Source organism: Varanus komodoensis, unplaced genomic scaffold, assembly GCF_004798865.1.
Source record: "Varanus komodoensis strain SLA01 unplaced genomic scaffold, ASM479886v1 scaffold76, whole genome shotgun sequence".
Taxonomy (NCBI): domain Eukaryota; kingdom Metazoa; phylum Chordata; class Lepidosauria; order Squamata; family Varanidae; genus Varanus; species Varanus komodoensis.
In genome coordinates, this window is record NW_025336429.1 from 2728670 (window position 1) to 2749675 (window position 21006).

Below are 21006 nucleotides of genomic sequence, written 5' to 3' on the forward strand. Positions count from 1 at the left end.
GTCCCAACCTGTGTAGTAAGACTTGGTGAGTCAAAAACAGCACCATGAATCGGACACAGAAACGCCATCCTTTACGTCGCAGCCCTTCCAGGGGTTGAAAGTGGTGGTCATCTTACCTCTTGGTCACTTCTTCTCCAGGGCCAGCTGACCTAACTACTTAAACTTTTCTTCTTTAGGCTTTCACCATCTCTGAAACACTCCTTGCAATACTTTTTCCCCATTTACTCCGTGCATAAGGTCTGACCAAAGTGGAATAAAGTGGTGTTGGGCTTTTAAAGTGCTAAAAGAAGCTTTGTTGCTGTATTCTAAATAATGTCAAGATATTGACAAATAAAATGAGGAAACTGGATGGATGACAACAGGAAGGCTAAAGGACAATCAGCGTCAGGTGATTTTCCTCTTAAATGTTTGGGGTTTGAGCCTGTTCATTTTTGCCTTTAAAGTTGCACTCACTCACCTGGGAGAATGTTCCACTGAACTCAGTAAGGTTTGCTTCTGAGAAAGTAGCTCTCAATTACACTGTGCAGACTCTATGCAAATTTGGGAGAGGATCTTGGGCACCGTTCGGCTGTTTATCCTTGTTTCTACACTACTCCGGAGCTCTTGAAAAACACGAGCTTGAAATGAACCATCCGTGTGTAAGGCAGGAAAGGCTGGTTGGCAAGTCTTGGAGGGAGATCTTTTCCCTTCCAACCCGCCGGGTCCTTCCTGACTGGAGCTGCCAACAACCGGACCTGGGACTTTCTGCACATGTGTCTGGATTAGCCAGGATAAAGGTCTTGGTGGAGCTTTGGTTTGACCTGTGCAGAATCCTCATATTATCTTACTCTGCATGGCTCAATGGAACCTCCATGGGGAGAGGTAGTGTACCTTTATGATGGGATAAAGAACACCTCAGAAGCAAGGTGAAAGAAGACTTTGAACCAGACCAGCCTTTGGCCTGATCTGATTTTTTTTATAATGGATGGGGAACCTATTTCAGCCTGTGGGGGGAATTCTATTTTGGAGGCTAAAATTCCTGGGGGAGTCTGAAGGAAAAAGGGGTGCAGCCAAAAACAGCAGCATATTTTCACCTTTTCCCCCCATAACAAAGCCTTAGGAAAAGCCCTGCAACTTTTAGAATAGACACCGAAACCCATTCTGTGAAGACTGGGATGCCACCGAAGGATCAGTGATGGGGCTCTGGAGGGTCTGACGGGCCCCAGAACAGGCCAGAAGTGGGCCGCATCCATCACATCCCACACCCCTGTTCTGTGAATCACATTCTACTCCCTCTGTGGATTTGTTTGTTTCTGATCCCTCTGTGGGTTTCAACCTGACCAGACACAGGCTGAAAAAGTTCAGGAAATACAAGTGCAGCCAGCTAGGGCCCAAAACTAGAGAAAGGGAGGGGAAGAGGTGATGGGGTGAGGGACCCACGCCATCTGCAGCAGGGCCGCCTTAACAGCATCATGGGCTCCGGGCAAAGCGGTGTACTGGGGCCCCTACAACAACTACTCACAGTGCTGGGTTGTATCAGGAAAGATACAAAGCAGAAAAGAACTTGAATGAGCAATTAGTGAAGTAACTATACGCCTTTGATCGGTATGTATCATAGATGATACAAGGTGCGTTGAAGGGTTAACATGCACAGATTAGATGGGCACTTGCCCATCAGGCCCATGCGTTAAGACGGCGCTGTTCTGCAGTCTTGCATCTGCCTTCAGAAAGATCTCCAGTCCAGAGCAGCCTTCCCCACCCTTGCGCCTTCCAGACACGCCGGGACTGCGACACCCAGAAGTCCCACTCAACGGCCCTGCTGGGTGGGAATTCTGGGAGTTGCAGTCCAAATGCTTCCCCAGGCTGCCAGGGCGGGGAAGGCTGGTCCGGAGGGTCGCGGCGAGGGACCCCCCTCCTCGGGATTCCCGGACAAAGCGCCGGTGTCGAGCCAGGAGGTGGCCTGGGGGCCTCGGAGCTGATCCCTCCCCGGAAGCGGCCCCTTTCTCCGCCTTCCCAGCCTCCCAGACGCGTCTGATTTTCCCCGCAGAGGCTGCGGGGACGGCGGGGGGCGTGTGGCCGGCGGGGCCCCGGGGTGAGTCGCAGCAGAGCTGCCGGGAAGGGCGCTTTTCTCGCGGCGGGAAGGTTTCGAAGGAATCGACACGGGGATGCGCCGCGGTTTGTTTGGGGTGCTGTGTCACGCGGGCGCTTCGCCGGCCCTTCGGGTTGTTTGCAGGAAGGAGGTCAGAGGCAGGAAGAGGGTGCGGGAAAACGGCGAGGAAGCCGCGCACGCTCGCCCGATCGTCCCCCCAACACCGCCGACTGCCTCGGAGGCGAAGGAGGGGGAGCAAGCAATCCCCCCGGCTTCTGCGCGTGAAATTGGGGGAGGCGATCCTTGCAGCACCGGATGGAGCCGCGCCAGCTGCAAGATGTCCGGCTTATTCTGCTGGGGGCAGTTTATCCAAGTCCCGCACCTCCTCCCGCCGCCCCCAGTATATTAATAGTGGATTTCTGCGTTTGGGTGTGTTACTTGCTTAGAGATGATTGTCATAGGAAGCAACACATAATAAGAATACGAATAAAAATAAAAATCGTCTTTAGGCGATTCCGGGAAATAGTGTTGAGAACAAAAGGGGAGTGATGGAGTACTTGGTCGGAAGATCAAGCCGAGGCATCCATCTGGTTATATATTATCCCCCTGCTTCTGCCACCTCTTCTTAGTCATGTGTCTTAAGTGCATATATATCTTGCTTAAAAATGGCTCTCCTGCTGCTGCCTGGTTTCCGGCTCATGCTTTCACTGATGCTCCCATTTACATTCATCGATTGACCTCTGCCGCACTCAGGACTCGCCTTGGACATCTCATGTAAATTGTAGCTGCTTCAGATTTGTTCCAAAACTCAAAAGTGCTGGACCCACAATCCCCAAAGTACCCTTCAGCTGGCACAAAACCAACCGGTACATTGGGGATTGTGTGTCACTCTGCACAAAACGTAGAACGGTAGAAGCAGCATTCCTCTTGGCCTTATAAAATACACACATGAGCCTACAACAAAATGTTGCAGCATGAAAGGGGCTTGTTTTGCATGTTTTAGCTGTTTCCTGAGTAAAGAATCTTTAAGCTGCAGGGACAGATCTGGGTTGCCCAGAGGGCCCCTGCTCTGTGTTAGGTAGTGGTAACTGTTATGTGTTGTCAAGTTGTCTCTGATTTATAGCAACCCCATGAATGAAATCCCTCCAAATGCCCCATCCCTAATAGCCCTGCTCAGCATTTGCAAATTCAAGGCCATGGCTTCCTTTGTGGAGTCAATCCATTTCTTATTTGCTCTTCTTCTGCCTAGCACCTTCTGCCTTTTTGTTCTGGACTGAATTGTTCTATTTCTTTTTGTCAGTCCAGGGTGTTTGCAAAGCTGTCTAAAGGTGAGCTGTCAGGAGAAATGAAAGCTGTGAATAATCTGTGCTCCAAAAAGCAAGTGGCCAGTAGATCACCCCTTTCACAGCAAGATCCTTGTTTCGTTTTTGTTTTTCTTAGCCCTCTTCAGGTTCCTCTCACTTCTCCATCTTTTCCTGAGATTTTAGGTGCTTGGGGAAAGTGCAAAACTTCAAGTCACTCTATTTACAGGAGAATGGAGGTCTGGCAGCTAGCTATCCACTTAGAGAGAGCCTTTGGACTAATTTAATGCAAAATATAAATTGAATAAATACATAATATTGAAGGGTTTTTTGTTTTGGTCAAGGCTAGTTTTTTGATAGGGATAGATACTTTTCACCCATGATGGCTTGTCAAGTTATATAAATCCAGTCTGTCTGTCTCCTTCTGGTTTGTATCTGTGTCTCCAGGAACAGCCAATTGTTGCATCAGTCCAGAACTTTTATTCGACAATTTTCTGGATTGTGTAATCACCGAGGGTCAAGACAACAGTGAAAATGAAGAAACAAGGCCCTAAGTCAGGAGAACATCAGTCTGCGGGTATGAAGGAATTCCTGCAAAGGATCCCAGAAGAGGTTAAGCAGGAACCAGATGAGGTCCTGCATCAGGCAACCCAGTGGCCGGACTTCCTGGAGAAAATGGAGTCGCCCCACTCTGACTGGGGGATTCCAAAAGAGTTGGAGGAGCCCACCCCATGGGAAGATGCTCAGGCCTTCCTGGCCTCCTTCGAGCAAGTGGCCAAGGCCTGCCGGTGGCCCAAGGAAGAGTGGGCGGCCCGGCTGCTGCCCGCCCTCAGTGGAGAAGCCGAGCAGGCTTTCCAGATGCTCCAGTCCCACGACAGAGAGGACTATGGGAAATTGAAGGCAGCCATCTTGAGAGGAGATACTGTCAGTAGGGAGAAGAGCCGCCAGCGCTTCAGGTGCTTCTGCTACCAAGAGGCTGAGGGGCCGAGGGGGGCTTACAGCCAGCTCCAGGAGCTTTGCCACGGGTGGCTGAAGGCTGAGCGGCACTCCAAGGAGCAGATTCTGGAGATGCTGATCCTGGAGCAGTTCCTGGCCGTCCTGCCCCCGGAGACACAGAGCTGGGTCAGGGAACAAGGCCCAGAGACCTGCTCCCATGCTGTGGCCCTGGCTGAGGATTTCCTACAGATTGTACGAAATAGCAGTTCAGCGCGAAGTCAGGTGAGACCATTATCCTGTGTCCAAACTATTCCTCACCACCAAGCAGAAATTTCCCCCCATTATTTGATCCTTACGTGGTTTTCCTGTTTGAACTTTTCCTTTTTATTACCCTATGTAGTAAGACACAGACTTAAAGGACACTTGTGGGTTCTTACGTGTTCTCTAGAAGGACTTCTATGAATTTCTTAAACAATCACTGGATTGGTGTGATGCAGGTGCAAATTAATAGAAAAATACATTTTGTTTGAGGTGATTTGGATGAGAAAGTAATTTCGCCTCCTGAGACATCTAGACACATTCTCATTATTTATTTAATTTCTATATCACCCGTGGCCAAAGCTCTTTGGGCAGTTTAGGGCATCCTGCTAAGTGTTTCCAAATTTGCATATGCAGACAGAGATAATAAGCAGATGTACATTTGTTTCTAAATCTACAGATAGAGTTGCGAATCAGTATGTGCAGATTTTGTGCAGATTTCTGCCCTTTGACTCTGGCCAGCCGATTCCTTCACGTGTCTAACAATACCCCCGAGTCTCACCCTCCACCTCCTGTGTAAATTGCTGTAGAGAAAAGGATTTCAGGGGCGGGAGATGCAGTGAGGTTATCCCTGGGATGTGAGCTGGGTAGGTGAGGCCACTTGGCTTTAGAAGAGAGGCCCAGCCAGGCCCAAGAGCAAGACAGACCCCTTTGGCCCTGCAGCAGCAGTCAAGCAAGAGGTGTCCTTCCAGGGCCTTTGGGCAAGAGACCCGTCGTGAGCCAGGAGTCCCTTCCCAACGAAGGCAATCATCCAGCAATGGCTAAAGAGTCTTTATTCCAATTGGCTACCAAGTATTCACAAACACCAAAAATACACTCGGGGAGAAAGCTGACCTCTCGCTCTGACTGACGTCACCCCACACTGCTTACGAACCCTTCGGGGCCTGTCTCTGGGGGGGGGGGGGTGCGCTTTGGACGCGTGCTTGCCGCCCCTCCTCGAATCGTGTCCAGTTGCCTCAGCCGACGCATGGGCCTGTGCGCTTGAGCATCCCAAATGACTCGTAGGCCATCCAGAGACCCGCAGCGTATTAGACGGGGTAAAAATACCCAAATAAATAAAGAAATAAGTCCCAGGAGCCTCCCTGGCCTGCTCTCTCTCTCTCAACTTCGTTCTCACAAGTGAGAATAGTATCAGTCCACCCGTGTCTGTCCTTGAAGCATTTTGATCCTGTACCGTCTCGGCCTGCCGTTCAGCACCTGGCGTTCCACTAGTCACAACTTCTGTAGCATCAGGGTGAGAGCTCCGCACTGCTGCTGGAGTAATAATCTGGCCAGGGCGACTTCTTCTCTTCTCTTCTCTTCTCTTCTCTTCTCTTCTCTTCTCTTCTCTTCTCTTAAACTTTTCTTTTATAACTTCTTTTATATCGTTTATATTTCTTATTTATTTTATATTATTAATTTTAATTTTATATTGTTATTTTTGTATTGTATTGTATTTTATTGTGTTGTAAGCTGCCCCGAGGCTTCGGCAAGGGGCGGCATAGAAATGTTCTAATAATAATAATAATAATAATCTCCTCTTCTTCTAAGCTTGAGCGATGGCTCTCACCAGAGCCCTCACTCTCCTGTGTGTGCATGGGAATCTCATCCGAGCACATGTGCGCGACAAGACCGACCCTCGGGGAGTTCAGAGAAGGGGAACAAAAATTCTCGGGGGGCTGGGAGAGCTCCCCTTGAGGAGTGGCTACAACAACTGGGGCAGTTTAGCTCGGAAAAATGGCGAGGAAGAGGAAACAGGATAGATGTGGTTAAAATTGGACCTGGCATGGAGAAAATGGAGGCATTTTTTCCCTCTCTCATATCCCATGGAGTTGGGTGGTGGGAAGTTCAAGACAGTTCAAAGAAGGGACTTCTTCAGACGGCTTCGAGTTGAACTGCGGACCTTGTTTTTTATTTATTTATTTATTTATTTATTTATCGATTTATATCCTGCCTTTTTCCTCAAAGGGCTCAAGGCAGCTTACATCATTCTCCTCCTCCATCTTATCCCCACAACAACCACCCTGTGAGGCAGGTTGGGCTGAGAGTCTGTGACTGGCCCAAAGTCACCCAGTCGGCTCCATGGCCGAGCGGGGACTCGAACCCGGGTCGCCTGAGTCCCAGTCCCACACTCTTAACCACTCACCACAGGAGGTGGCGGCGGCCGTCCATTTGGACGGCCGTCTGAGAGGGATGGTTTAGCTTGGAGCCCTGCGCTGAGCAGGGGTTGGACCTGAGGGCCTTCTGGCCCCTTCCCACTCGGCTGTTCTGTGATGCTAAGAAAAGAGGGCCGGATAGACTCCTGGAGGAGGCTGTTGACAGCCACCAGCCCGAGCGGGCCCTCGTTCCCCGGGGGTGGCATGCCTGCACACACCGGTTGCTGAGGAGCTGGGCGGGGGTGTCTTGGGTTCTTCTGCGCCTCCCCGCTGCTGTTCTCACCGACCACTCCTGTTCCTTGTTCTCCTCTCATCCTGGCTACCGCTTGTTTGCATGAGCCAGGCTGCGAAGGGCCTGCAGCTCCTCCTCCTCCTCCTCCTTTCTGCCCACCACCATGGCCTGGACCAGAGTGAGTGGAAGGGGCGCAAGCAGGGTACAACGGGGGAGAGGAGGCACATCTCGGGGGGCTCTTGTCCGTGGGCCCCTGCTGGGTGCAGGCCCTTGGCAAATGCCCCAGCACGCCTCCCCTGGGTGCTGTCTGGGAACAGGCCTTTCGATCAAGTCCTCCTTGTTCGCACCCCGTTGCTCTGCCCTGGAAAGCCCTCTCTCCGCTCTTGCAGGTGGCGTTGCAGGAGGGAGCCGCAGATTGCCAGGACACACAGCCAGCTCCGTCAGCCTCTGAAGAGGGGCAGCTGCACAGGGAGACCAAAGAGGAAGAGGACAACGGGGATGCCAATCCTGTGGGTAAGGGAGAGCACGCCCATGTGCCTGGGTGCTGCGAAGTCCCTTCCTGGGTTGGGCTCAACCGTGGTTCCTTTGCAAGTCCAGGGTGTACGCCAGCCTCCAATTCCTGATGTTCTGCAGAGAACCCCAGCGGTTGCTTCTTTGCACTTGTCTAATATATTCCTTAATCCTGTTGCACGCAAGGGAATCCTGTTCCTCAACCATCAGGACATTCTGTGACCTCACATAAGCTCGGCCAGTCACTCAACAGCTTTAAGCTTTGTTTGTTTGTTTGTGGCTTTTATATGCTGTCCTTTATATAAATATCTCAGGACAGCTTACAGCAAGTTAAAAACAATTTAAAACATCTAGTAACATTATCCACAGATTAAAACAGTGATACTGTATAAAACAATAAATAAACATAAAATAAATCAAAGTAAATCAAAATAGACAAAGCAGAAGCAACTGGAATCATTAAAACTATTAACTTTTAAAATAACACTTAAATAAAAAGGTTTATATATATATATATATATATATATATGGATATGGATATGGATATGGATATGCTAATACTTTTTTACTTTCTACAGCATGAGTGTATTTGTTCTTTTGGCCTTAGGACCATGTTCATTTTCAAACAAACTTTTGAGAATCTCACAAGCACTGAGCCAGGTTAAAGGCAAAAGGGTCAGTGTATTGGGAAGAATAAGACACTGTGATGAGTTAAGCGCAAATTGTTCCAAGCGTCCAAAACAGGCACTCAGTGTAGCTATAAAGGTAACTGATACTCGTTATACTTAACTGCTGTGAGAAACCGCGATGCAAATTCCTTGATCATCCTTGAGGGGAAGATGCTAATATGCCCTTTTGCTGGAGTTCCTTGCGTAACAGGCTCTGAAACAGGGAGAGGGGAATGACCTTAAACCCATGGCAAGGGGCTTAGCAGTTTGGCTTTCCTGTTGGAGCCAGGAGCACCGAAGGTCCGAGGACATGTTGCTCTGGGGGCCCTAAACGGACACCTGCACCTTTTTGATTGTCTTTTAATAATCTGCATCCATATATGATCAACCATCTATCATCTTGGGCACAGGCATCTTTCTTCCACAGTGTTCTCAAATCCAATCTGAAGTCTTGGTTGGATTTGGCTCTTTGTTAGGAAAAAATCTGTGAAAGTTGGGGGAAAAGGCAGTGGGCCCAAAACACCAGTCTTACATGTTAATACCACTAGCTCAGCCTTCTAGTCCAACCTTCTAGAAGGGGAAAACAGCTCCAGTGAAACTGGGAAATACCAAATGATCGGTGCGTGGGGGGAAGTGCTGGGCTGCAGGAGGGGGCGAGCCTTTCTAGAGAACCCACCCGGAAGACTGGACTGGGACCCTGCAGGAGGTGGGCTCCTCGCTTGTTTTTCTCTTCCTTAATCCCCATTTCCTCTTTCTGGATGAATGCATTCTTGCCATGCTCTCCCTTTTTTCTCCCCGGCAAACAAAGGGTGGAGGGCTACTGATGATGCGGAGAAAAATGTGCTGGAAGATTTGAACCTGTCGGAGCTACAGAGGAAGTTAATGTGGGAAGCGGAAGGGAAGCTGCCACAGCGCTGCCGTCAGGAAGGTGCTTCAGCGAGTTCAGAGCACCGGCAGGAAGTGCCCCTGGCAGAGGAGAAGGGCGAACTGATGCCTTGCACGGAAGACCACGAGGCCCCTGGTGAACGCATGGTCCCGACAGGTAAAAAATGAAATATTTGCAGGGCTTATGGGAAATATTTTGGCTGGAGCTCCTATGAGCATTTGATTGGTACTCAACCAGTTTAGATTGCAGCCTTGTTTTGGGCAGAGGTTCGTACTTGGTGGGGAACGGAAGTCAAAGAAGATGCTTTCCAAGGAGTTTAGGTCGTGGCAGCCTCTTTCTGCTCCGTTATTCAGAATAGCTGCTCCACCCGCACTCCAGTTCTGCTGAGAGTTTGGTGGGTGGACCACGCTGGTTCCAGGCCATCCTCAAGGCTGGAATACCAGCCCACCTGAGCATTCTGTCAGCTGACCCTCAAGGGCCCATCCTTGCCTGCCAGGCCGCATAAAGCCCCCATCTTACCGGTTGCTCCTCAGTTGGAGCATTTTGCCTCTGGGTCTCCCTTTCTGTTTGCATGGGCTGCACGCTGGGCTCAGCTCCGTGTTGCACTACGCACAATGCTAGGGATGGGATAAACCTCCTTGAAATCTGTCCCTCTGGTATCCGTGGACTTCCTCTCGTGCTAGGCCCGGTCCTGCAAAGCAGGCCAAGAGGAAGTCCCTGAATGTGCCTGGAGCTCTTGGGCAACCGGCAACCTTCCCTGTCAGGTGTGGTTGCCCAGAGGGCAGCTGCAGGGATTGATTTATGTACAGTTTGTATGTGCCGCCCCATTACTAAAAGTCTCTGGACGGCTTACAAAGAATAAACAACGAAAAACAAAACAAACCATAGCAACAACTCACTGCATCCAATAAATAATGAGAAAAACAAGAATGAAACCAGTTCGTTTTTAAAATATTGGGAAAATTAAAAGGTCTTTGCCTGACACTGAAAAAATGAAGCGACAGCGCCAAGCAAACCTCCCTGGGGAGCGTGTTCCACAGTCAGGGCGCCACTGCTGAACAGGCCCTTCTCTGAGTAGTTCCCCTCCTGGTTTCCTTCAAAGAGGGCTCCTGGAGGAGGGCCTCTGCCTCTGATCTCAAGGGGCAGGCCGGCACATAGGGAAGAAGGCGCTCCTTCAGGCATCCAGGACCCAAGCCGCTTAGGGCCTTGTCGGTCATTATGTGGAAGAGGGGAGCTTCTCGCAGTCACACTGGGCACCGTTCCTTGAGCCCCGGTGACCAACCTTCCCCTGGGTCTGGTGTGGCTGGCAGCGGCCGCACTGGGGGCAGAAGAGAGTTGTTGCTTGCGCAGTGTGTGGGGCTTGCTCCCTGGCCACAGAGGCTGGGTATGCTCCCTGGGAACTCAGACTCCGGGCCACTGCAGGGCAGACTGGAGTCCGGGAACGTGAGCCCAGGGAATCTCACAGATTCCCACCTCCAAAGAGATCCCGTGCATATCCCTACGTAGCATCGCTGAAGCATCCCTTCGCTGCCCCATAAGCCCTGGAAATGCACTTTGTTTGGCTTTTTCCTTTTTACTCGCGTGGAGGAAGATCAAGTCCTGGAACTTTTCATACAGGTAACAGTGGCGTCCTCCGTACTGGGGTGACTTGGCAGAGTAATTGCAGCTATTCTGCATAACGAACGCCGTTTGCATTTATTGTTTAAATAAGTGGGACCTGCAGCATCCTTCACTGTTGGTCCTGCTGGCTGGGACTGATGGAAATTGCAGTCCCACGTCATCTGGAAGGCCACACATTCCAAGCTTTGGTAGGGCCCACCACTCATTTAGAAGGCAGCATTGGGTGTATTTAGCCTGGAAAAGCGCTAAATGAAGAGGTGATGGGATGATGAGCATTACAATATTGCCTTGCATTTATATCCCACCTTTTTTCCTCTTGTGAAGAACCTGAGTCAACTAGGATAGCGCCTCATAACAACAACCCTGTGAGGTAGATCGGGCTGAGAGTCTGGCTGGCCCAAAGTCACCCCGTGAGCTTCATGGCTGAATGGGAACTGGAACCTGGATTTTCCATGTCTCCAGTCCAGCACTCTAACCGTAGCCATATTATAGCATACCATAGCGGATTTGCCTTCTGTTCATTCAGAGGATGGGAACAAATTAGAAAGGGTCCAGAGGAGGGCAACAAACATGACCCAGGGTTTGGAAACACTGCCCTGTGAGGAGAGACTGAGAGAAGTGGGCATGTTCAGCCTTGAGAAGAGAAGACTGAGGGGGGACATGGTATCCCTCTGTAAGTACCTCAAGGGCAGTCACAAGAGGAAGGACAAGATCTCTTCTTGCTGATACGAGTGCAGGACACAGAATAATCAGTTCAATTTGCAACAACCCAGATTCAGGATGGATGTCAGGAAAAGCTTCCTCACTGTCACAGCAATGTCACAGTGGAAGCAGCTGCCTGGAGAGGTGGTGGGCGCATCCACACTGGAGACATTCAAGGGGAAGTTGGACAACCACCTGAGTGGGATGGTGTAACTTGGTGTCCTGCAACCGCAGGGGGTTGGACCTGATGGCCTTCATGGCCCCTTCCAACTCGACCTTTCTGTGATTCTATGAAAACCAACACTTGGTGGATCCTCTTTCACAAGTGGTGTTAAGTAGGATTAATAACTGGAAGGCACTGTAATTCTGAGTTCAGATGCACTGTCCAACCCAGAGTTTTAACATACCTGCAGATGAGTCAGGGTCCTAGTGCTGTGAGAATGGGATCTGGTAGCGCGTCAAGCATGAGAGCACCAGCTACCAGCCACTAGAAGCAGCTCATCTGCGTCCTGAGAGCGAGCTGTTCCTGCCTGCCTTTGCTCAAGCAGTTCCTTAGGACTGCCAGGTCTTTTCTTCCCTCTCCCACCATTCCCTGTTGGCAGCTTCTGACAGCCTCCGAAGCAGAAACCTCACTAAAGCTCAAACGCTCTGCTTAGGGGAGAAGCCATATAAATGTTTGGTGTGTGGAAAGAGCTTCAACTGGAGCGCAAACCTTACTTCACATCAAAGAATTCACACAGGTGAGATACATTCATACCCTCCTTAGCTCTCTTTGGCTTTTGGCTTAGCACGACAAGCATGCCAAGGGCTGGGAGCAACATCCATTTGATCAGGGAGCCCTGTGCCTGTAAACGGGTCTTTTGCTTGTGTATTGACAATCTGTATTTTACCAATATATGTTCATAGAAACATAGAAACAGAGCGACTCAGAAGGGGTCTCCTGGGCCATCTGGTCTGACCCCCGGCTCCAGCCGGCTCCACTCATGACATGCCCACCATGTGCATGTCTAGAGCTATCATTGATGTTCAATCAACTGTTTATAATCTTTCACAGACGAGGTCCTATTTTTTCTGGATCATTCCCTTTCCTGTGCAGGCCAGGGCTCTAGGATCTTGTAGTAAAGGAAATCCTGCCTTGGCACCAGGACAGACCAGCTGAATTTTGAGGTTCCTTTCAATTGTACAGTCATATCTATGTTTTGAGGCTTTCACTTCTTACTGGTCTCCTCTCTTTCATCCAGCAGGTGATATGTGGAACGGTGGGACTGGAATATCATCTGGAAGAATGGACCATAAGGAAAAAATGCAAGAGGAAAACCACCTGGAGAAGAGGAAACGTAAAGCTATCACTTGCCAAAGTGAGAACTTCTGTGGAAACCCATTCCAACAAGAAAAGCAAACAGAAAATATAAGGAACAAGTGCCTCGGTGCTCATCGGAGAATCCATGGAGGGGAAAAAACAAACAAAAGCTTCAAGTTTGGGAAGAGCTTCACTTTGAGCAGAAACCTCACTAAAGCTCAAATGCTCTGCTTAGGGGAAAAGCCATATAAATGTTTGGTGTGTGGAAAGAGCTTCAACTGGAGCACAAACCTTACTTCGCATCAAAGAATTCACACAGGTGAGAGACCATATAAGTGTTCTGACTGTAACAAGACCTTCTGTGATCAGTCAGGTCTCATTAAACATAAGCGGGTCCACACAGGGGAGAAACCTTATCATTGTTTGATATGCGGAAAGAGCTTCAGTCAGAACACACACCTTACTACGCATCAAAGAATGCACACAGGGGAGAAACCATATAAATGCCCAGAATGTGGAAGTGGCTTTAGTAGGAAAACATACCTTATTTCACATCAAAGGATTCACACAGGAGAAAGACCTTACAAATGTTTGGACTGTGAAAAGAGTTTCTTTCAGAGCTCACACCTTACATCACACCAAAAGATACACACAGGAGAGAACCCCTATAGCTGTTCAGTCTGTGGTAAGAGGTTCTCTGTTAAAGCATCTCTTCTTCAGCATGAAAGGACCCACACAGGGGAGAAACCTTACACATGCTCAGATTGTGGAAAGAGCTTTAATCGGAATACAACTTTAATTGCACATCAAAGAATACACACTGGGGAGAAGCCATACAAATGCTTAGAATGTGGAAAGAGCTTCATCCAAAGCACAAGTCTTACTTCACATAAAAGAATTCACATACATGAGAAAGTAAATAAAATCATAGCTGGGAAGAGCTTCAATTGGAGCAGAAATCGTACTGAATATAAAACACTACACAAAGAGAAAAACCATATAAATGTTCCGACTGTGGAAAGAGCTTAAATCAAATAGAAGCCTTGCTTCTCATCAAAGAATCCACACAGGGGAGCAACCATACAGCTGCTCAGACTGCATAAAAAGCTTTTGCGATCAGTCAAGCCTTATTAAGCATAAGAATACACACAGGGGAGAAACCATATAAATGTTTTCAGTGTGGAAAGAGCTTCAGTCAGAGTACAAACCTTCTTAGGCATGAAAGAACTCATGTGAAGTGTTCATCCATATGAGAATCTGCATACGTGCTCCATATTTGTAATGACTTGGGAATTGGTTGCAGGAAAAAAGGCCTTCTCGGTGGCTGCTCGTTTTCTCCTCAATCATCTGATTAAGATTTGCGGCTTCTTGCTTGCACAGTTTCTTTGAACATTTCAATTTCATCGTATGTTTGGGCTGGAAGATGGGAGAGGCATTAAATAAGCCTATGACATAAAATAAAAAGGAAGCAGTATGCATGTTTGATGTATGGGAAGCTTTCCTATCAACATATCTGTGCACATGTAATGATGAACACATGTTACCTAATATCTGGTGGTGGTCTTTGTTATGCACTGTCAAGTCATCTTCAACTTAGGGTGACCCCATGAATGTCGGCCTGCCTCTTTTTCGCTCTTCTGCTTCCTCTTCTGCCTTTGACTTTCCCCTGCGTGATGATCTTCTCCCAGGAGTCTTTCCTTCTCATGATGTGCCTCAGGTGTGTCCGTTTTGCTTCTAGGCAAGGCTCTGGCTTGGTTTGATCTAGGACCCACATGTTGTCTTTGTGTTGGTCCAGGGTCGTCACAAAGCTCTCCTTCAGCCCTGTGTTTTGAATGCCGGAGGAGGGCGTTGCAAATACTTGGTAACACCATTATGATAATCGTGCTGTCGTTGCTATTTTTGTTTTTAAAGTACCCCGTATTTATTTTAATGTTGATTCTATTTATATCCCACCTTTTTTCCCTTCAAGGAACTCAAAGAGGCTTTCATAGGTCTCCTCTCTCATTTTTCCTCACAACAACAATCCTGCAAGGTAGGTTGGGCTGAGAGTCCGCAACTGGCCCATAGTCACCTGGTGAGCGCCAAGGCTCAACGGAGACGCAGGCTCGGATCTCTTAAGTCCCAGTTCAGCGCTTTTAAGCACTGCACCACACTGGCTCTCTGGGCGGTTTACTAGTCCTGTTTAGCCTAGTATCTTCTGCTTTGATTAGTTCAATGATAACTCACACTCAGCCCTTGAATGCAGGTTATCATGTTATCTCACACACACATGTTCACACCAGCACACACACAAGGGTCAAATGGCTGGTGCCAGCAAAGGGGGTCTGCCTGGCACCAAAATGAAAGTAGGGCTGCTGGCAGGCTAAAACTGTCCCCTGGAAATTTGAGACCCATTTTTACCAAGGGATTGTAAGAACTCACTCTAGTGCCAGCAGGTGTGGGTTTTGCCTCTCCCCTCCCCTCCCCTCTCCTCCCTCTGTAACTTGGAATTGTAATGTTGGCCTGTATTTTATTGCTGTTCACTGCTGAGAGAGCCCTGTCAGGTTATTCAGCAGCCTATTAATTTATAAGCAAGCAACTATTTTTTTCCAATATACGATGAGATAATAAGAGCGTTTTTAGTAGCCAACACTAGCAAATTAAAACCCCATCCGTTGAAAATACATCTTGCTTCTAGCCATAGGCCACTACAAACAGTGTGAAAGTAAAATATCTAAAATGAGGGTATAAAACATTAATATTTGGGCATCTGCATTCTCATACGGCACAAAACTATAACCAAAATACAACTTTCATTTTAAAAATCCCAGAATTCACGTGACTCGGCTTATCCAATTAGATCCGTTTTGCACTCTGCTATTGTCTTCTTCACAATTCTAGTTCAAAGTTTTTAGCTGTCGTGATAATTCAACAGGATTTGTGTGCATCTGAGAGCAAATATCATTGGTTGGCTTCCTTATACATTGGGACACATAATGAAATACAAATTTTGTTCTGGAAGAATTGTATAGTCCAGAACAGTAGGAAATAGAAGAAATCCTCTATGCAGCCTTCTCTACACATGTGTAATCTTTCTTTCAGGAATATGTAGATGTCTTCCAGACATGTGCTGAAACCCAAGTTCAATAAAATCTATCCTTAACTGGAGAAAAATGATGATCTGTTAATATTTTGCAAATTGATGGACTTTTTATGGTGGGGAAGAACAGTTGCTAAACATGGTAGGCATGTCATGAGCAGAGCCGGATGGAGCTGGGGGTCAGACTAGATGGCCCGGGAGGCCCCTTCTGACTCTGTTTCTATGTTTCTGTCCAGAAATGTGGAAAATCTATTTACCAAGTCCAGAACGAAAGCGATATAACAATACACATTCTATCAAATATTACTGCATCTTATCCTGACACATCCCAGCCCAACCTGACTCTGTCGAGGTGCTGAGAAGTAGCAACAGGCCTAGCCACTCTGACGTCTGCAGAGATCGGAAACCTGGAAAGACTATCCTGTACAAGCACGTGGACGAACAATTCAACACTTCTTTATCTGCAGTGTGTTACAGATCCTGAAAGGACTGCCTTTCACGGAACACTCTAAGCAGTAGAGTTTCGATTTTTTCCAGCACTGGGTGCAGGGAGTTTTTGGCAGGCTGCTTGTGGCCCGTGGGCCCCCTGTTCGCACCCTGATGGCTACTTGTAGCTTCTGTGAGTGCCAAACATCACGGAGCCAAAATGGCACCATCCGAGCACACGATGGGAGATCTCGGCAGGGGACTGGTTATATCCGAACGAAGGGGTGGCTTCAGGGGGCAGGCCCTGGGAGGAAGCCGCAAGGTGTTGGAGGAGAGAGCTGTGGGCGGCATGGCCACTTGCCCTCTGCCCCCTAAGCTACCCGGCTGCATTCAGGTGTCCCACTTCCAGCATTTCCTTATAGGACAAGCAGTATGGTAATAGTGGTTTGTACTGGACTGGGACTTGGGAGATTTCTTGTTAGACTCTCAGCCTAGCCTACCTCACATGGTGGTTGTGAGGATAACAAGAGGAGGATGGATAAAATGCCTTGAGTTCCTTGGAGGAAAAAGGCCAGCTAGAATATTATTTAGTTGTTTAAGTAATAAATATACCGCCACATTAGCCCACAGGGCTCTATAAGTGATTTGTTTGTCTATTGAATGGATTTATATGCCACTACAAGAGCTCATATCTGGCTACAATAGTGCACAAACAAACAAACAAACAAACATAATTTCCATCCCAAGGGAAATGGCATTTGGCCAGCTCACAGTAAAATCTGATTAGAAGCAACATCTTAATTCGTAACATGGAATTGTATTGCAGTACAATTCAGCTGCTTTTTGTATGTGGAGTGGCAGAGGCTGTTGTGTGAGGAACTGACATTCTCCCCTCTCCCCAGACTGGGCTCTTGCGTCTTGTGGTCCTGCAGAAGCACCACTGAATGGGAGGGCGGAGGATGTCCGGCATTTCTGGTTGCAACTCTTCGTGTTCTAGTAAAATCTTGAGGACGCTCAGCCAAGCCAGGCACAAAACGGTGGCTGTGGAGTGGCTGCAGAGTATTATTATTATTATTATTATTATTATTATTATTATTAGAACATTTCTATGCCGCCCCTTGCCGAAGCCTCGGGGCAGCTTACAACACAATAAAATACAATACAATACAAAAATAACAATATAAAATTAAAATTAATAATATAAAATAAATAAATAAAAATATAAACGATATAAAAGAAGTTATAAAAGAAAAGAAGGAAAGGAAAGGAAAGGAAAGGAAAGGAAAGGAAAGGAAAGGAAAGTCGCCCTGGCCAGATGAAGTACATGAGCCATGACTGATGCATGAGCTTCTATACAAACCTGTTTCTGCATTATCAGCAATTCTAATATAAACCCCTTAAACCGGAACATGGAACAAATGTTTCCAATACTGCTTCTAATGTATTAGCATTTCTGCATTTATTTACATCCTGCTTTTTTTCCCCTGCAAGGACCTCAGGGCAGCTTCCTGTGCCTCTCTGTTTTGCTCTCACAACAATCTTATTCAGGGTTTTTAAAAAAGAATTTTCTTCTTATTACAATGCCCCCCACTTTATTGCTATAACAACAACCAAAGCAGGTCAAAATTAGCTAAATGACCCATAAATGACTCTTATGCACATTAAGATAGAAAAAGTCCTATAATTTGCAGCTTTCTCCAGCCAGCAAGTGTGGAAACCCCACTTGATATGGCAACTTGTTTCCCAACTTCTGTTTCCATGTTTGTTAGCTAACTTTGGAGTTTCTGAAATATTATAATAACGACATATCAGATCCCAATCATGGCAGCATGTTGTCTTGGATTCATAGTGTGGTGTAGCTCCTACAGATTTTAACCTTATACTGATCCCTGCTCCAGAGTCTGTCTGGATGTGAAGTGGTACAGAAATGATGCAAAATAAATGAAAATAGAGTGTCTAAAATTTAGGGTGCAATTCTAGGAATGTTTAGACAGAAAATGTTTAAGAACAGCCAGCATGCCCCCAGGCAGCTCTTTCTATACATTCAGTTTAGGGTGGCATCCAATGCAAGTTTAGCCAGAACAAAAAAGTTTCTAGATCTGGCTCAGGCATGCTGAGAGATGTGGGGCTTTTTTATCCTGTGTAAACATACATAGGATGGCTCTTTAAGGTTACCTTAACCCAGTATGGCCCAGCCAGGAGTGGTAGGATTTCTTTCCCCTTTTTACTGGCTCAGTCATCAATTCAAAGGGAGACGGCAGCCAAGACGTTTGAGGGAGACCGTGATGTGGCAAGGCAGCCATGAAACAACTAGAAAAAATAATCAAGTCTAAGGATGTTTCATTGGAGACTGAGACTCATCCATGCTATTGTGAAGAAGCTGAGCAGTGAAGAAAGCAAGCGGAAGAAAATGGATGCCCTTGAAACATGGTGCTGGAGGAGAGCTTTGTAAATTCCCAGAACCAACAGAAAGATGAACGAGTGCGTCGTAGATCAAATCAGGCCAAATCTTTTCCAAGAAGCAAAAATGGCAAAACTGAGGCTGTCATATGGGAAAGCAAGACTCCCTGGAGAAGACAATCATGCTAGGGAAAGTCGCAGGCAGAAGAAGAAAAGGGAGGCCAAATACGAGATGGACTGGCTCCTTAAAGGAAGCCGCAGCCTGTCAAGGACAGGTGACTTTAGAATGTGCTCATTGAGAGCTGGTGTAATGTAGTGGTTAGAATATTGGATGGGGAACTTGAGAGACTCGCGTTGTAGTTGCTACTCAACCAGGAAGCTTCACTGGGTGGCTTTGGGCCAGTGGCCAACCTCACAGGGTTGTTGTTGTGAGAATAAAATGGAACTACTCCAGATGCCTTGGGTTTCTTGGAAGAATCCAAAGGCAGGATACAATTGCAATGCGATAAAATAATATCTGTAATACCAAATGCAATGTAATAACGACAATAAGTCAGAGACAACTGGACAGCACATAGCAGCAACTCAATAGTTCTGCTTCAGACACAGCATGGGAAGGCAGGACTCCTTGGGAAAGTGGAATTCAGGACAAGAAAAGGAAGGCCTGGGATGAGACAGATCAAACTTATCAAGGAGGCCGCAGCCTTGGAATTGCTGAGCTGGGCTGCCATGGATGGGATATTTCGGAGGGCACTCATTCATGAGAGTGCCATAAATCGGAGATGACTTGACAGCACATCACAACTAGGGTGCTTTTGATTTAAATCAAATCAATCTAAATCACAATTCAAATCACAATAATATCTGTGATAATAGCTACCAGATAGAAAAATTGCCCAATTGTCTTACAGAAACCTCTGAAAGAGCATGACATTGTGAATGGGTTAATGGGATTCACTTACCAAAAAATTTAAACATTGCATGAATAGACAGCCTCATGCTACGTAGTTAAAAACTAATCCTAGTTTCATGATGAGTAATCCTTGGACTATAAAGCATCTAAAGCAGAAAACTATATTTAGATAGTTTTCCTCAGAAAGCATTTTATTTAAAAAATCCAATTTAAATTTTAGAAATCCGATTTTTTAAACAATCATTGATTTTATCTACCCTGATCACAAGACCACTGATGATGATGATGATGAAAATGATAAATATCATGGCGCACTAAACTGCGTTCATCAGAACAGCGGACAGGGGCCGTGTGGAGGTTTGTCCCCCTTTTTCTGGCCAAACTCGCATAAGACTCAACTTTTCACGACCATTTTAGAGCAGAAGGCTTTGAACTAAGCTTATCGGAGCATGTAGCCCATCCGGACGCCACCACTTCTTCCATTTATTTCCCGATGGCCTCTGCTTTCCTTTTCCTAATCGCTCTCCCTTCGATCCTATGGGAAACCCTTTTGATCCTGTTAACATCGTAGCCCCCTCGCCCCCTGCCGCCGCGACGGCCCTGGGGCGCTCTTTAAAATGATCCCTTCAAAAAATATCCTACGAACAGGGTGCAGGCACGGCAAGCTTTTGTAAGTTTTCCCACGGCCCGCCCCGCTCCGCATCCTCCCCCGTTCAGGCTGCAAAAATATTCCTCGGATCTGACTGCCTGGATGCAATCCTGAAAAAGGGGTTAAAGCAACCGAGCTTTGCTTCCTAGAAAAGGCTGCAGACAAACGGAGAGGACAAAAACGGGGAGGGTCTTTTCCTGTTCGTGGTGTGGGGGGAATGTCTCTTCGCGATGTCTTTCCCTACAGTGCGGAAAAGGAGGAAGAACGCGGCTTCCAACGAGGGAGAGGTGAGCGGAGGATGGGGGTTTTTTTGGGGGGGGGCACCAGGTGAAGGAAGGAGAAAGCAGCGGGAGGGGTGCATGAAATTGTGGGATGGGAGGGAATCGTGGAGGCGGCCCCCTCCCCCTCATTCCTTTACTTTCCGCCCCAGATTTCTTGTGATTCTGGCTCCATGCTGGATTTTTCCCATTTGCCTCCTCGCAGTTCAGGCAAAGCGATGCTAACTCCGTAGGAGCTGAGGAACGACGGGGAGCATTATCACAAAATGGGCCAGAAAGTTCCCAGCCAACCGGAATTGTAGGGCGGGTTGTTTTGCCCCAAACAGACGTGGGATCGTGCCCTGCAATGATTTAAACTCTTTCAAAACATGAGACCCCTCCCAAATGTTCCTTTAGCCCCAGTTCTTGTCAGGGCTAATCACTTCTTCCATTGATTCCTCGATCGCTTTTTCTTTTTCAAAGTTTGCGATACCCCTTGTCCAAAAAGAACAAATTGTATGGATTGCATCGTATCAAGTACTTGCTCTGAGATACCTGACCCTGTGTGGGTAGAGACAATACCTTCCCAGCCAGCCAGCCCTGGTT

The 21006-nt window shown here is 47.5% G+C and overlaps 1 protein-coding gene across 2 annotated transcripts; it reads left to right on the top strand.

Annotated features, from left to right (window-relative positions):
* The first annotated feature begins 2053 nt into the window (after window positions 1–2053).
* LOC123035091 (zinc finger protein 397-like) lies at window positions 2054–15832 on the top strand. Of its 2 annotated transcripts, none has more exons than XM_044452956.1 (5): window positions 2054–2071; window positions 3817–4587; window positions 7380–7503; window positions 8977–9210; window positions 12618–15832. In XM_044452956.1, the coding sequence occupies exons 2-5, from the start codon at window positions 3904–3906 to the stop codon at window positions 13703–13705; spliced, it is 2130 nt and encodes a 709-aa protein (XP_044308891.1). In that variant the 5' UTR covers window positions 2054–2071; window positions 3817–3903; the 3' UTR covers window positions 13706–15832. The 2 variants fall into 2 exon arrangements, with proteins under 2 accessions (XP_044308891.1, XP_044308892.1); XM_044452957.1 differs by having other exon boundaries at window positions 12621–15832.
* The last annotated feature ends 5174 nt before the right edge of the window (window positions 15833–21006 follow it).